General features: G+C 39.1%; 2 protein-coding genes across 2 annotated transcripts in view; both read right to left on the bottom strand.

Moving 5' to 3' along the window:
• Positions 1 to 12,982, bottom strand: part of LOC137328868 (myosin light chain 5-like) — a 283,582-nt gene that overhangs the window by 35,665 nt on the left and 234,935 nt on the right. The window lies entirely within an intron of this gene.
• LOC137304516 (rod cGMP-specific 3',5'-cyclic phosphodiesterase subunit beta-like) overlaps positions 3,673 to 12,982 on the bottom strand; it is a 47,976-nt gene continuing 38,666 nt past the window's right edge. Inside the window, exons 17-22 of the mRNA XM_067973189.1 lie at positions 10,288 to 10,395; positions 10,086 to 10,149; positions 8,230 to 8,304; positions 7,961 to 8,044; positions 6,934 to 7,090; positions 3,673 to 3,731 (exon numbers count right to left, since the gene is read on the bottom strand). Of these exons, the coding sequence (XP_067829290.1) occupies positions 3,673 to 3,731; positions 6,934 to 7,090; positions 7,961 to 8,044; positions 8,230 to 8,304; positions 10,086 to 10,149; positions 10,288 to 10,395 (547 nt within the window). The remainder of the gene's footprint in view (positions 3,732 to 6,933; positions 7,091 to 7,960; positions 8,045 to 8,229; positions 8,305 to 10,085; positions 10,150 to 10,287; positions 10,396 to 12,982) is intronic.

Raw genomic sequence — 12,982 nt, 5'->3', positions numbered from 1 at the left:
ACCCCTCCTTATCTCTGCAACCTTCTCCAGCCCTTTAGCCCTCCGAGAACTCTGCATTCCTCCAACTCTTTCTGTCTTACTTTCTATCTCCCCTCTCCTTTTGCCCCAATATTGATAATCAAGTATTCAGCCTGCTACACCCTAAGCGCTGGAATTCCATCCCTAAACTTCTCTGCCTATCCACCTCCCTCTCCTCCTCCAGAACACTCCTTAGAACTCATGTCTTTGACTAGGCTTTTGGTCACCCATCCTAATATTTCCTTCTTTGGTTCGGCATCGATTTTTGTCCGATTACACCTCTGTTAAGCACTTTGGGATGTTTTTTCTACATTAAAGGTGCTATATAAATGCAAGTTGTTGTTTAAAATTTCTATTAAATCTCCGTTTGGTCATCTCTGCTTCACTAGAAATAGCCCCAGTACCTCAGGTTTCACCTCATAACTATAGTTTTTCATCCCTGATATCATCTCATTTATCATTGCTTCTTTGCCCCTATTTATAAAACCCAAAATGTTACTGGCCTTATAGCTTTATCTACTGCATGTGCACTTTCAAGGAATTACACATTTAAACTCATTCCTTGTTTTTCCTTCCAAAATGTATCACCTCATACTTCTCCACATTAAATTGCACCTGCCCCCGTCTGCTTGCTTTCTGCCCATTCTGTTAACATGTTTATGCCCTCTTGAAGTCTTTAACAGTTCTTCCTCACTGCTTGCCAAATCCTCTACTTTTGTGTAATCATCAAATTTTGAGATTGTCCTCTCTGTACCAAATATAGAAAGAAGAAAAGTAGCCCCAGTAACGTATACCACTTCCAACCTTTCTCCAGTCGGAGCAGTAGCCTTTCATCCTGAGCACTTGTTTCATGTGCGCCCATCTATGCTGCTATATTTCTTCTTGTATCATACCCCTGAAGTTTCATAACAAGTTTCCTATGAGACACTTTATCATCGTCTTCTGAAAACCCATGTGCACGTCATCTACTACATACCCTTTATTTATCCAATTGGTCAACTCAACAACTCTTATTAAATTAGTCAAAAATGACTTGCCATCAACAAATCTAGCTGTCCTTGATTATCACATGCATTTCAAAATGCTCACTAATTTTATCTCAAATTATGAATTCTAAGACTTTACCCTTAACTTATGATAGACTGAAATAAAACAGAAAATGCTGGAGAAGCTCAGCAAGTCAGGCAGCATCTGTGGAGAAAGAAACAGAGTTAACGTTTCAGGTCGAAGACCTTTCATCAGAACTGATAGACTAACTGGTCTATAGTTACCTGGTTCATCACCTCTCATTTCTTGACAAAGGTGTTACCTAGGTAACTCCAACCCCACCCCAGGTCTCCAGGCATAATTTGTATATCTGAAGAGGACTGAAAAATTGTTGTCAGAGTAACTAGGAGCTGAAATTTCTCCACCTGATAATTTTACTGAAGAATTCAGCTTTAATGCAAAATAGGAAATTCTGTAAAACTGTTGAATTAAATAATTTTTTCTCCTAAATAAAAAATAATGATTTTTAAAATGTGCTGTTGAGAGGAATGAAAATAATATACTCTCAGTTAGGTATAATCATATTATAAATCTATTATTCCTTTAAGAGTCTTGCTTATTCTCAATCACATGAAACAAAATCCTGATCTTATATTTGGTGGAAGAATGTTGTAATTAGTGTTACTAAAAGTTTGTTAAAGTGTTGCTTAAGATACCCGTAAACTGTTAACCTATTTTATATCAACTTTAAAAATGAAAAGTTCACCACAGATTTATAGCACAGAAAGTGAACAAGTCACAATTGATTAAATATACATTAGATTAAATATACTCATGGAGTTCAAATAGCTGGTTTTGTACAGTTTTTTTTAATTTTTGCAATTCCTTTAAATTACACCGTTTGATTAGTTGAGAATTTCTCATGCTTTTGATTACCTGGAACATCATGCTGGAGATCCGATAATTGATATGGATTAACGGTTGTCGTTCTTGTTAGTTTGGAAGACCTACCCTGACACACACAAGTGCTAACCTTTGTGCAGTGAAATCTGTGTAGACATCATCCGCAGAAAGTGCTTGTTTGTCTTTAACGATTATCTCACAGATTCTGTTAACGAGCAAACTTCATCATGGGAGAAATAGCTCGTTCTAACCAGTCTGAAGAGTGACTAGTTAATACAAATTTACAGTAGCCATTTTACAGCTCTGAGCAGTTGCAATCAGGAACTAAGTATTCAACAATAAAAACAGATTGACATTTTTACAATAACATTGTTAGGTGATAGTATAGCAATACCTAATCTGGAGGTCCTGCCTGATGCACATATACAAATTATAGGTCTGTTCCTGATGCATCCAGTTATACATTTGGCTATTCCAATGTCTTACTGTTCTCAAGGATTTAATACAATCTTTCATTATTTGATTTACTTGTTGAATCATTTCCCAGGATTTAAAGAGGTACAGCTCATCAATTTTTGTTTTAAATTTATTTGTGTCATTTTTCTCATTAACATAAATGCTGATAATATCTAATTTTAACAATGCGTAAAATTGAAATGCTTTTGTGATTCATCACAAAAATCATGAAATACCAAGCATGTGGCCATGCGGGAAGCTATCTATGGCCCAAAGTTTGGAACTACACAACAGCTGTTTTCAGCTTTTCTCAGTGGATGAAGGTTAAAGATTTCTACTCAGGCAGATAGTTTTCTGCAGGTCAGAGATTGCAGGTAATGCCTGGAGTGATTAGCAACTGCTGTTTTTAAAACAGGCAATATCCGAGGGGCAAGATGTACAAGGCAACAATACAATCGAGGGGATCAGATGGCATCATAAACACATTGACTGAACCAACTCTATGTTCCAATCCTGCCTAGTACTTTTTATTATTTGTATAAAGGCGTGACACAAGGAATTAGACGATTTTAATCATGTTCTCGCAGAAAGGGGTTTCAATACATTTTTAACGATTTAGAATCACAATGTTATTTTGCATATCCTTGTTTGAGCACTGAGGTTAAGTAACTTCTTTGAAAATCATGATGAGACAAAGCTGTTATGTGATCTTGAATTAAGCAAAAATACAGTGAAGGGTTGCCACTTTTAAGACACAGTTAACCCCTTCAGTATAATTCCTGTTTAATCTTCAAATTTACAAATAACATTCTGTGATTGGAAAAATACACCTCCTGGATTGAAGCACAGGGATAGAAATGCATTTTGGGCAGTAGCAAAAATGGGGCGGTATCGAATTGACCGCCCATCAGATGCCCACTGACATCAAGGGGACTGGATATCGGGCGGGGAGTATAACGGGTGATTCTGCCCGCTTTGCACTGCCGCCCCAGACAAATTTCTGCCCCACTCCATTTCACCAGCACAACAGACTCAGAAAGTTATTATTATTTACAGAGGAATTAAGGTGCAAGTACCGCACACAACGGACTATTTGTTGCAATGAGCATTCCCCTTTAATACAGGTTGGTGTCATCACCCTGTCCAACGTCTACCTTTCAAACACTAGTAGATTCCAAGCACGATTCAGTGGTTACATAGTCATGTCATTCTCTTGATTTCCGCTGACTGTTGCAGTCAGTGCTGCTGTACAGTTTGTGCAGTCTCTTGTCATTGTGAGTGCTGAAGAGAACGAGGCAGCCCAGAAGTTTAACACACAGAACAAGTCTTGGACTTAGCCTTCTCTGCGGCAGCAGCAGCAGCAGCAGCTAAAAGGAGGAGGTCAGGGGAGAGGATAAACAAATGAGAGAAGAAAAATGAATGAGAGAAGATAAACAGTTTCAATCAAAATGAAACGTCTCTATGTCCCCATGTTCTCCATTTCCCTATGGCTCCATGTTCTCCATTTCCCTATGGCCCCATGTCCTCTATGTTCCTGTATTCTTATATCCCCATGTCCCTGTGCTCTCTAGGTCCCTATGTTCTCCATGTCTCTATGTCCCCATGTTCTCTATGGCCCTACATTCCTATGTTCTCTATCATCAGCAATTTCTTGATTGTAAAAAGCTGCCCTTTTTAAACCACTTAGAAAGAATTTTTTAAAATGTTGATTTGGTTGCATGAGTGTTTGACAGCAGTATCCTTTAAATGTATCTCAATGGCAATTTAACAAATATTTTTCATTCCTATTCTAACTCCTATATTCCCTTCGTAAGCCACTGATTTATTTGATTTGTTTTATAGCAAATAACTATAGAATCCAGACTGCAGATATTGATACATCACAACCTCAACCCATCCACTGTGTCAGCTTTAAATAGTGACTATAATCATTTTTAAGTGTGGTCACTTAACTATGAGACAAGATCTGTTTGCTCATTCACAATTTACTCTTTTTTTTTAAGAGGAAGATGTTCCAGAACACCTTTGCATTTATGGGCACTGACTTGCTGTAAACATTGGGAGAGCTGGACTTTGCTAACGCAGTAAACGGGTCATCAGTAGATTCAAACTTCCTGAGCTCTGGGAAGCCGTGATGACTGATGAGACAGTTTTCTGGAGTGCCAGAGATTTGAATCCAGCAAAGGTAGACAAGCAAGGTTCCAGCTGGCGCATGCCAGCAAGAAGTTAAATAGTAACTTTCAAAAAGTAATTGGATATATACTTGAAAAGGAAAATATTGCAGGGGAGTGGAACTCATTGGATAGCTCTTTCAAAGAGCCGGCACAGGCGAGATGGGCCGAATGGCCTCGTGTGCTGTATGATTCTATGATTCTAAGTTAGCCTGAGTCCAACGTTAAAGGCATTCATCTCAGATTGGGACACATTGCTCCCTAATATTAATATTGCCCCATATCGGCACTATCTTTCTTGCAATGATGTCACACACATGTGCTTCTCACTGGTGCTTTTCAATGTGATTTGCACTATCTCGTGTTTCCCCTTTAAATTACAACCAGCTGCACAACAAACTTATTAAATGTATTATCAACAACAAAAATTAAAAACAAAAATTCAAAGGACAAGCTAATTGTTAACCAAAAAAAAATCTTCCTCCTCATCCCGCTAAATCAGTCATTAGGGGATTAATTCATTTAGAAAACTAAGTTACATACACTACAGGATAATAATGAGGGACATCAATGCCAGAAAATGGAAGATGTTTCTATTTTACTGCAGCTGTTGCCTGGATCGGATATACCAGGGGTGAGTCACTGTCTTATACTAGACTTTTAGTGCTTCATTCATGTCATCATGATTTGTTAATAATACCATTAGATTCAATTATAGACCTGCCAGCACAGTCTTGCTTTTCACCTAGAGCAAGGTCTGCAGAAAACATTGGTCTCTCAGTAGATATTGGCTTCAGTTTAATATGGGAAGTGGACACAACAGTTCAGAAACCATTTCATATTGTGACATGCAATTATTTGATAACTTTACTGCTGTCAAATGTGCTTATCAGCACAAAATTTGACTTTCCGCACACATCTTCGTTCGACAGACCCTGCATTTATGTGATGCACAATCTGGGTGATCGGCTCCCTTTAAAATTGGAACCAGCACTGTTATCCTCACCGCACATAGTACAAACACATACATGTTATGTGACATGATTTCATGTTCAATGTCAAGAATCATGCGTACACATGTGGGGCAGTTGTTGGTGGTGCTCCAAGTTTAAGAGGATGCTGGCGCATCCAGGTGTACATGTAATTCGCTGTAACAAGAACATAAGAGATAGGAGCAGGAGCAGGCCATATGAGCCTGCTCCGCCATTCAATAAGATCATGGCTGATCTTCTACCTCAACTCCACTTTCCTGCCCTATCTCCATATCCCTTGATTCTCTTAGTGTCCAAAAATCTATCGATCTCAATCTTGAATATACTCAACAACTGAGCACCCACAGCCCTCTGGGATAGAGAATTCCAAAGATTCACAACCCTCTGAGTGAAGAAAGTTTTCCTCATCTCAGTCCTAAATGGCCGACCCCTTATCTTGAGACTATGACCCCTAGTTCTAGACTCTCCAGCCAGGGGAAACAGCCTCTCAGCATCTACCCTGTCAAGCCCGCTAAGAATTTTATACAATCATTGGTTAGACGCACAGTACCAATCTCAGTGCTGAATTATGCCAGTAAATAGATATAACACAACCATAACCTAACCCAAGAACACACCTTAATCTTGATCTTAATTTCAATCTCAAGGGCATGGCATAAAATGTCACCTCTGTAGGAGCATATCCTCCTGTTTTTTTACGCTCTTAGTTTATTCCTTTATTTTAAGTGCTGGTCGTAATTTCAGAAAATTATTTCAGCGTAACAACATCAAACATTAGTGTTTGTGGATTGGAGAGTTTAGGAACAAAAAAATCCAAGTGCTAGAAGCACATTGGTCACTTTGTGCTATTATTGTTGTAAATTTGTACTGTTATAGGTATAAACCTGTGGTGTGAAAGTACATTCTGCAAGAAGGGAGATTTCCTTAGAGGAACATAAGATAAAGGCTGATATTTTTAAACCCTGAATTTTTATGTTGGGAAAAATGTACTCCTTTGTCAAAATTTTCACTTTAGACCTTACTCAAAAACATTCTGTCCCCTCCTTTTCTCTCCACTGTACTGTGGCATCTCTATTTGTCACACCACTCAAAAATAAAATATTGGCAAACCACTGCCAAATTATGGACAGTGTTGATGGGTTTATGATGGGTTGAGACCATCTAAACTCATTTCACTTAGGCGTCCACAATAGTCTATAAATGGGAGCAGACTTTCATATAATTAGCCTGGGCTAGATTTGAACGCAGGTCTCAGAAGGGGAAGGTCAACGAATCACCCAGCCTCCCTGGAAAACTGCTCAATCTAAGAAAAATGAATAAACTGTCCCTTAAATGAAAGTCCATGAAAAACCATGCTTCCCAGTGATTACTGCACATATGAAAAGAGAAGTATGTATTTCCCTAACCAGCCTTTGCTGCCATCTCTTCTTCTTTCTTCTGCTTTACTTCCTCCAAAGCCTTCACTTTTGCGTCGTACTCATCAGCAAGTAATTTCCATTCTTTTCTGTTGTTGAGCAGACCATTAAGCATCGGTGTGATATCCTCATGAAAGCGAGAGAATTCCTGAAAGAAAGCAAATACAGCTTTAAACTAGACTAATAATTCACTGTTTTTCTTTGTTATTTGACGCTTTTGGGTCATATCACAAATAAAATGTAGGAACTATATAAATTAATTCCTTCTACATTCGCTCCATAATAAACCACAGGTTTACTCAGATGTTTAAAGTAAAATGTATGCGTTCAAACTGTATTTTTGATATAATGTCAGAGCATGATGTTAATACCCATCAGTTGTGTCCAGAAAAAAAGAAAATTATTTTGTTTGCTTACAATCAATGGTGTCACATTGTCCTCAAGTACTATAGTGGGACCGATTAGCTAGTTAGTCAATAACCATGGAATAACATTTGTGCCATTCATGGTTGTTTTGTCTACATGAGGAACATTATAACATATCTAAACAAAAATTGTATGTCTCTTTAAATCCAAGCCAACAGCAGCCCACCTAGATTAACACAGAGATGCCTACGTGATTAAGTGTGGGAAATTAGTTATTGCTGTGAAATGTGTATCTATGTTTCTGATGCACAAAAAGCTGATGCCAAGTTTTTTTTAGATGAACTGTTTTCTGATCATTGTTTATTGATGATGACACATCGCCAATAATTGAATTTGAATAGGATTCAATGCTCTGGTTCACACCTGAACAAAAAAATGTGTTCATCCTACTTGGATCCGCAAATTGTCTTTTGAGAACTACATTCCATATTGTTTTCCGTAATATTGTAATTAATTTGTCTAGGGTAATATTTGGAGTGAAATGATTTAAAAAGTTAGGAAGTATTTTTTAACACGTGCTCAAATGTAAAGCCTCTTAGATGTTACAAAAGAATTGATACTGTAACTCATAAAACATATTTAAAATATATACCTTGTAGACAAATGTGCACACAAAGTCGATGAAACCAACTTGAAGCTTGGGGAGTTGATCAGATTTATTCCTGTCCATCATAGGCTAGGATTTTAATTAACAAAACCAAAAAGTTATAATCTGTGATCCTTAAATGCAGAGTTATATAATTTTGTATCCATGAAAAACATTATTTTTAAAACCACTCGATAGATATTCAACAGTTACGCAACTTAAATTATTTCTAACTGACAAGAAACTGAAGTGTTTGAATATTGTTCCATACTCACAATGGGATTCTGTTGTAATACGTTTCTTTCCAAGTCGCCCTGTTCCCAGAATTCAGCTGCTACTAACAGAGCCACCTAGAGCACAACACAATGCAGTTGATCAGTACAGGTCTATATCCATTACACTCAATAACTAGATTTACTTTCATACCTCCCCGCATCACCACGTTTTCTTGTTTAATTTTCTACTCGGGTCTCTACCCCAGTGTGAGCCCAGAATGAATGACAGCAGGTAATTTGGTTGGGGATTCAGTACAAAGATCAATGTCAATCCTGCTCTCTTTCAGTGGGGGTCGCTGGTTAACAATCAGGAGCGGGGCAATTGGCTGATTTTTTTTCCTCTTCCTACTTCAGGGACAACATATTTTTAGTATATTCTATTTCTCTCCTTTCTGGTTCTCCCCAGGCCTGCCTTACCCCCTGGTGTAAATGATAGACAAGGCAACCTGCTCTCAGGCCTCTACCAATACTACTATTCAAGCGAGCTGCCTGGAATGATTGACCTTCCGATCTTTCCTCCTTGTGAGCAAGTTCAATCTTTCCCCATCCTTGTAACTCCTTCCTAGTAGGTTGCAAGTGATTTCCCCAAGATAAAGGGGACTTTATGAAGCTGACAGCCTATAAATGTGAGTGTAGTAGTCGTGTGCCCTTTGTACACTAGGATGATGGTGCCAACAATAAAAGGAGCTCAAGTTCACGGTAGATGGGTGCGTCGATGACTATGCAAGCCGATGCGTGACAGATGTTGTCTACCATGAGCCTGATGTAACCAAGTTCCTGGAGACTTCTCTGGTTGATCTCTCTGACGTTGCCGATCCTTCCGTCTCTTGCGTTTTGCCTCTACACTGGCGCAACGTTATAGCTCAAAGCCCTTTATTCGTTCTCTCACTTCAGCACGCTGTTGCCACCTGTCAGTGGCCGGGCTTTCCCCAAGAGTCAATGATCGTGTTGCACTGCTTCAAGTGAATTGGTGCCATCTGTCACCCTCCCTGCACTAAAAATGGCACTGTTTCACAGGAGCATTTAATATATATATTTTATCTGTGTGAAGCAAAGCAGTGCAGTGAGCAGGTTTTTGATATAACTGCAGCATCTGACAGTATTTAGGTGGCTGCATTATGGACTATTGGAATATCAAATTTCATTTTCACTTAATCAATCTGCTTCAAAATATCAATCCGAAGCAAATTTTCCACAGGCTAAAAATTCCTGTTAGCAATATTAACGGACGAACCCTTGGCATGATCTGCTTCTGCTGCTATTCTAATGAAAGCATTAACCCATTTAAAACAAATGGATTAATGTCTTTGCTAACACAGCAGACAGAGGAATGTCATTTGAACACTTTAATTAATAGCTAATGCAAACAGTAATTTCTAGCTTGTGTGTGCAAGACGTTCAAAACACAACAGTGGAAAACACACTTTCGTTCACAAAAAATAAAAAGATCAAATATATGAAGCGATGAAAGTTTAAGCAGGTTACGTAAGTATTCCTCTGACCCTCTTTAAAGCTTCCTTTAGTCATTCACCAATCTCTGCCCATGGATAAGCTTATTAACCATTAACTTATCACATCTATTTTGAGACACATTGACTAAAAGGTTGAGAACTACTGGTTGACGTCACAGATGCAAATTCGGACACACGGACCGACCCTATAGGCACTTTACACAATGGCTTCATTGTTCACATAAAACTTAATACAGAAGTTAAGACTTAATACAGAAGAAAACCTAATACAGCCCATGAGAGTTGCATTATCAGTTTGAATAACAAAAACTACAGGGGCAATCTAATTGGACAGGCATCAGTGTGTCTTGATGGCATGAAAAACTGTTGCATCTGAGAACTCACCTTACTCTGAACCTCCCAGGGTTTAGTAATAGCTGACAAGTCACATGCTGTCATCATCATGGCCCTGAATGTGACAAGAACAAGTGTTAAAGTCAGCATCAGCCTTCCACAGGGTTAAAGACCATCATAACACTGAAATCCAGTTGGGTTTCCTCAATCATCAACAACATCCTTTACAGGATTTTGAAAATCATATACTTACATGACAATCTCTTTCTTGGTAGTCTCCAGTGACATGTAGTCCACCCATTGTGTGTCATTCTCATAGGTTTTGGACAGGTCGACAATTTTTTGAAACATTGTTCTCTTTCTGTAAGAAGGGAAAGAAGAAACATCCTGCCAATTATGTACCTTTACAATGAAGATCACCTACACTCCATTAGGATAAGGTTCATTCTCTGGCAAAGAAAACTCGCCAAATCGTGCTCCTCTCTATTACATTATTGGAGATTCCTGCCTAATGAGATTGTGGTTCTGATTTTTCTTCATTCATAAAATTATTACTGCTTTTTTTGGGGAATATTTGTACTATTAACTGAGCATCACCATGGTTTGGGGGAGTTTGGACATAGTCTCAGGGGAAGCTAGATAAGTACATGAGGGAGAAAGGAATAGAATGATATTCTGCAAGGGTCAGATGAAGTAGGGAAGGAGGAGGCTCATGTGAAGCATAAACATCGGCATTGACCAGTTGGGCTGAATGGCCTGTTTCTGTGCTGTCAATTCTATGGAATTCTATGTCGTTCTTGTAACAGTTGGTATTGTAGGGCTGCAAGTACATATGGAATTACAGTAGGGAACAAAATCAGGGGGAAAATATCAACATTTTATAAGGTTTTTAGCAGCAGACATGAGTATTACATCAATGAGGTCACTGCACACTTGTGTTTACAAAGCTGGTAACAATGCATGTGGACTTTCCCAGGATAACTGTGCCCTTTAATTGCACCATCGATAATAAGGATAAAGGGATTTTCTGATCGACTGAGAACTATTGTGAAACCTCAGCATATACATAGTCTCTGAACTTTCCACTGTTCTGTATCAAAGCTGCTTCTGTGAAGTCAAGTAATCCACAAACAAAAACTGAAAATAAATCCAAACGCATTATTAAAAATTAAATGAGAATGCTAAGCTAACAGAAATAATGAACTCTAAAGGTGTGGGGCTGCCCAAGTATTATCACAGGTGAACTGTTAAAGCAAATTACTTGTCAGGTGCCACAATAGTCCCTAGTGTGCTAAACTCCACTATAAACACTAACTTTTGCCCTGAAAAATGTATCCTCGGCCATCAGGTGGCGCTCCTTTCCTGCCTTCCGCAAACCAAGCAACTTTTACTACATTAAACACAAATTAAATAGCCAGAGCCCAACAATCCCAAACATAACAGCACAGTGGAACTATTCTGGGCTTTTAAAGCTTTTTGCTCTGGAAGCGTTTTATTTGCACCGTTATTAACAGAATTTTTTGATAAATGATAATGCAGTATGGTTTCCAGTGTGTAATAGTGAAGGTTTTGCCACTGCAAGAACACTTGTAACTCATAAGTTTTTAAACTATAGCAATGACCAGACTGGGGCCATCATAAATCTTTAACAATGTGACCAATATTTTAAAAAGTGTCAGATCACATTCATTGTCACAATACCACAATGTCTTGTTTCAATTCTGCAATTTTCATTTTTTTGTATGTATTAAACACTGGGTCTTCATGATTTATTGTGAATTTCATGATTTATTGAGTTCAAAGTTATGACAATTGGATGAAAAAGGATTTTTGTGCTTGTCGTGGGTTTTATAATGATGATCCATTATAGTAACGTTTTATTCGCCAAAGACATAATCCAATAATTCTTTTCAAAATAGTGTGACCGCAGTTGCAGTAGACAAAAATGATGAAATTTTATACACACAGGCACACACACACACTCACATGTACACACACACTCACATGTACACACACACACACTCACATACAGTCTCAGACACTCACATATACATATACACACACCCACACATACAGTCTCACACACTCATATACACACACTCATACACACACACACTCATATACACACACACTCATATACACACACACTCATATACACACACACTCATATATACACACACACACAGTCTCACACACACACAGTCTCACACACTCATACACACATACTCAGAAACAGATACATAAACTCACATACGCACACACACACACACACACACACACACACACACACTCACGTATACACACACGCAGCCACACACACCGATGATAGACTGTGATACACTGTCCACCATCTACAAAGCACAAGTCTGGAGTGTGATGGAATACTCTCCACTTGCCTGGATGAGTGCAGCTCCAACAACACTCAAGAAGCTCGACACCATCCAGGACAAAGCAGCCCACTTGATTGGCACCCCATCCACCACCCTAAACATTCACTGCCTTCACCACCAGCGCACCGTGGCTGCAATGTATACCATCTACAAGATGCACTGCAGCAACTCACCAAGGCTTCTTCGACAGCCCTTCCCAAACCTGCAACCTCTACCACCTAGAAGGACAAGGGCAGCAGGCGCATGGGAACAACACCACCTCCAAGTCACACAGCATCCTGACTTGGAAATATATCGCCAATCCTCCATTGGCGCTGGGTCACAATCCTGAAACTCCCTACCTAACAGCACTGTGGGTGTACCTTCATCACACGGACTGCAGTGGTTCAAGAAGGCGGCTCACCACCACCTTCTCAAGGGCAATTAGAGATGGGCAATAAATGCTGGCCTTGCCAGCAACGCCCACAACCCATGAATGAATAAAAAAAAGCACTGGCCCTGAAAATCGGCGGGGGGGGGGCTGTCACGACCCCCATGGTTGCACTGGGATTGTGCCCG

Source organism: Heptranchias perlo, chromosome 1, assembly GCF_035084215.1.
Source record: "Heptranchias perlo isolate sHepPer1 chromosome 1, sHepPer1.hap1, whole genome shotgun sequence".
Taxonomy (NCBI): Eukaryota; Metazoa; Chordata; class Chondrichthyes; order Hexanchiformes; family Hexanchidae; genus Heptranchias; species Heptranchias perlo.
Note: the sequence above shows the minus strand (reverse complement) of the source record. Positions and strands in the feature narration are given on the sequence as shown.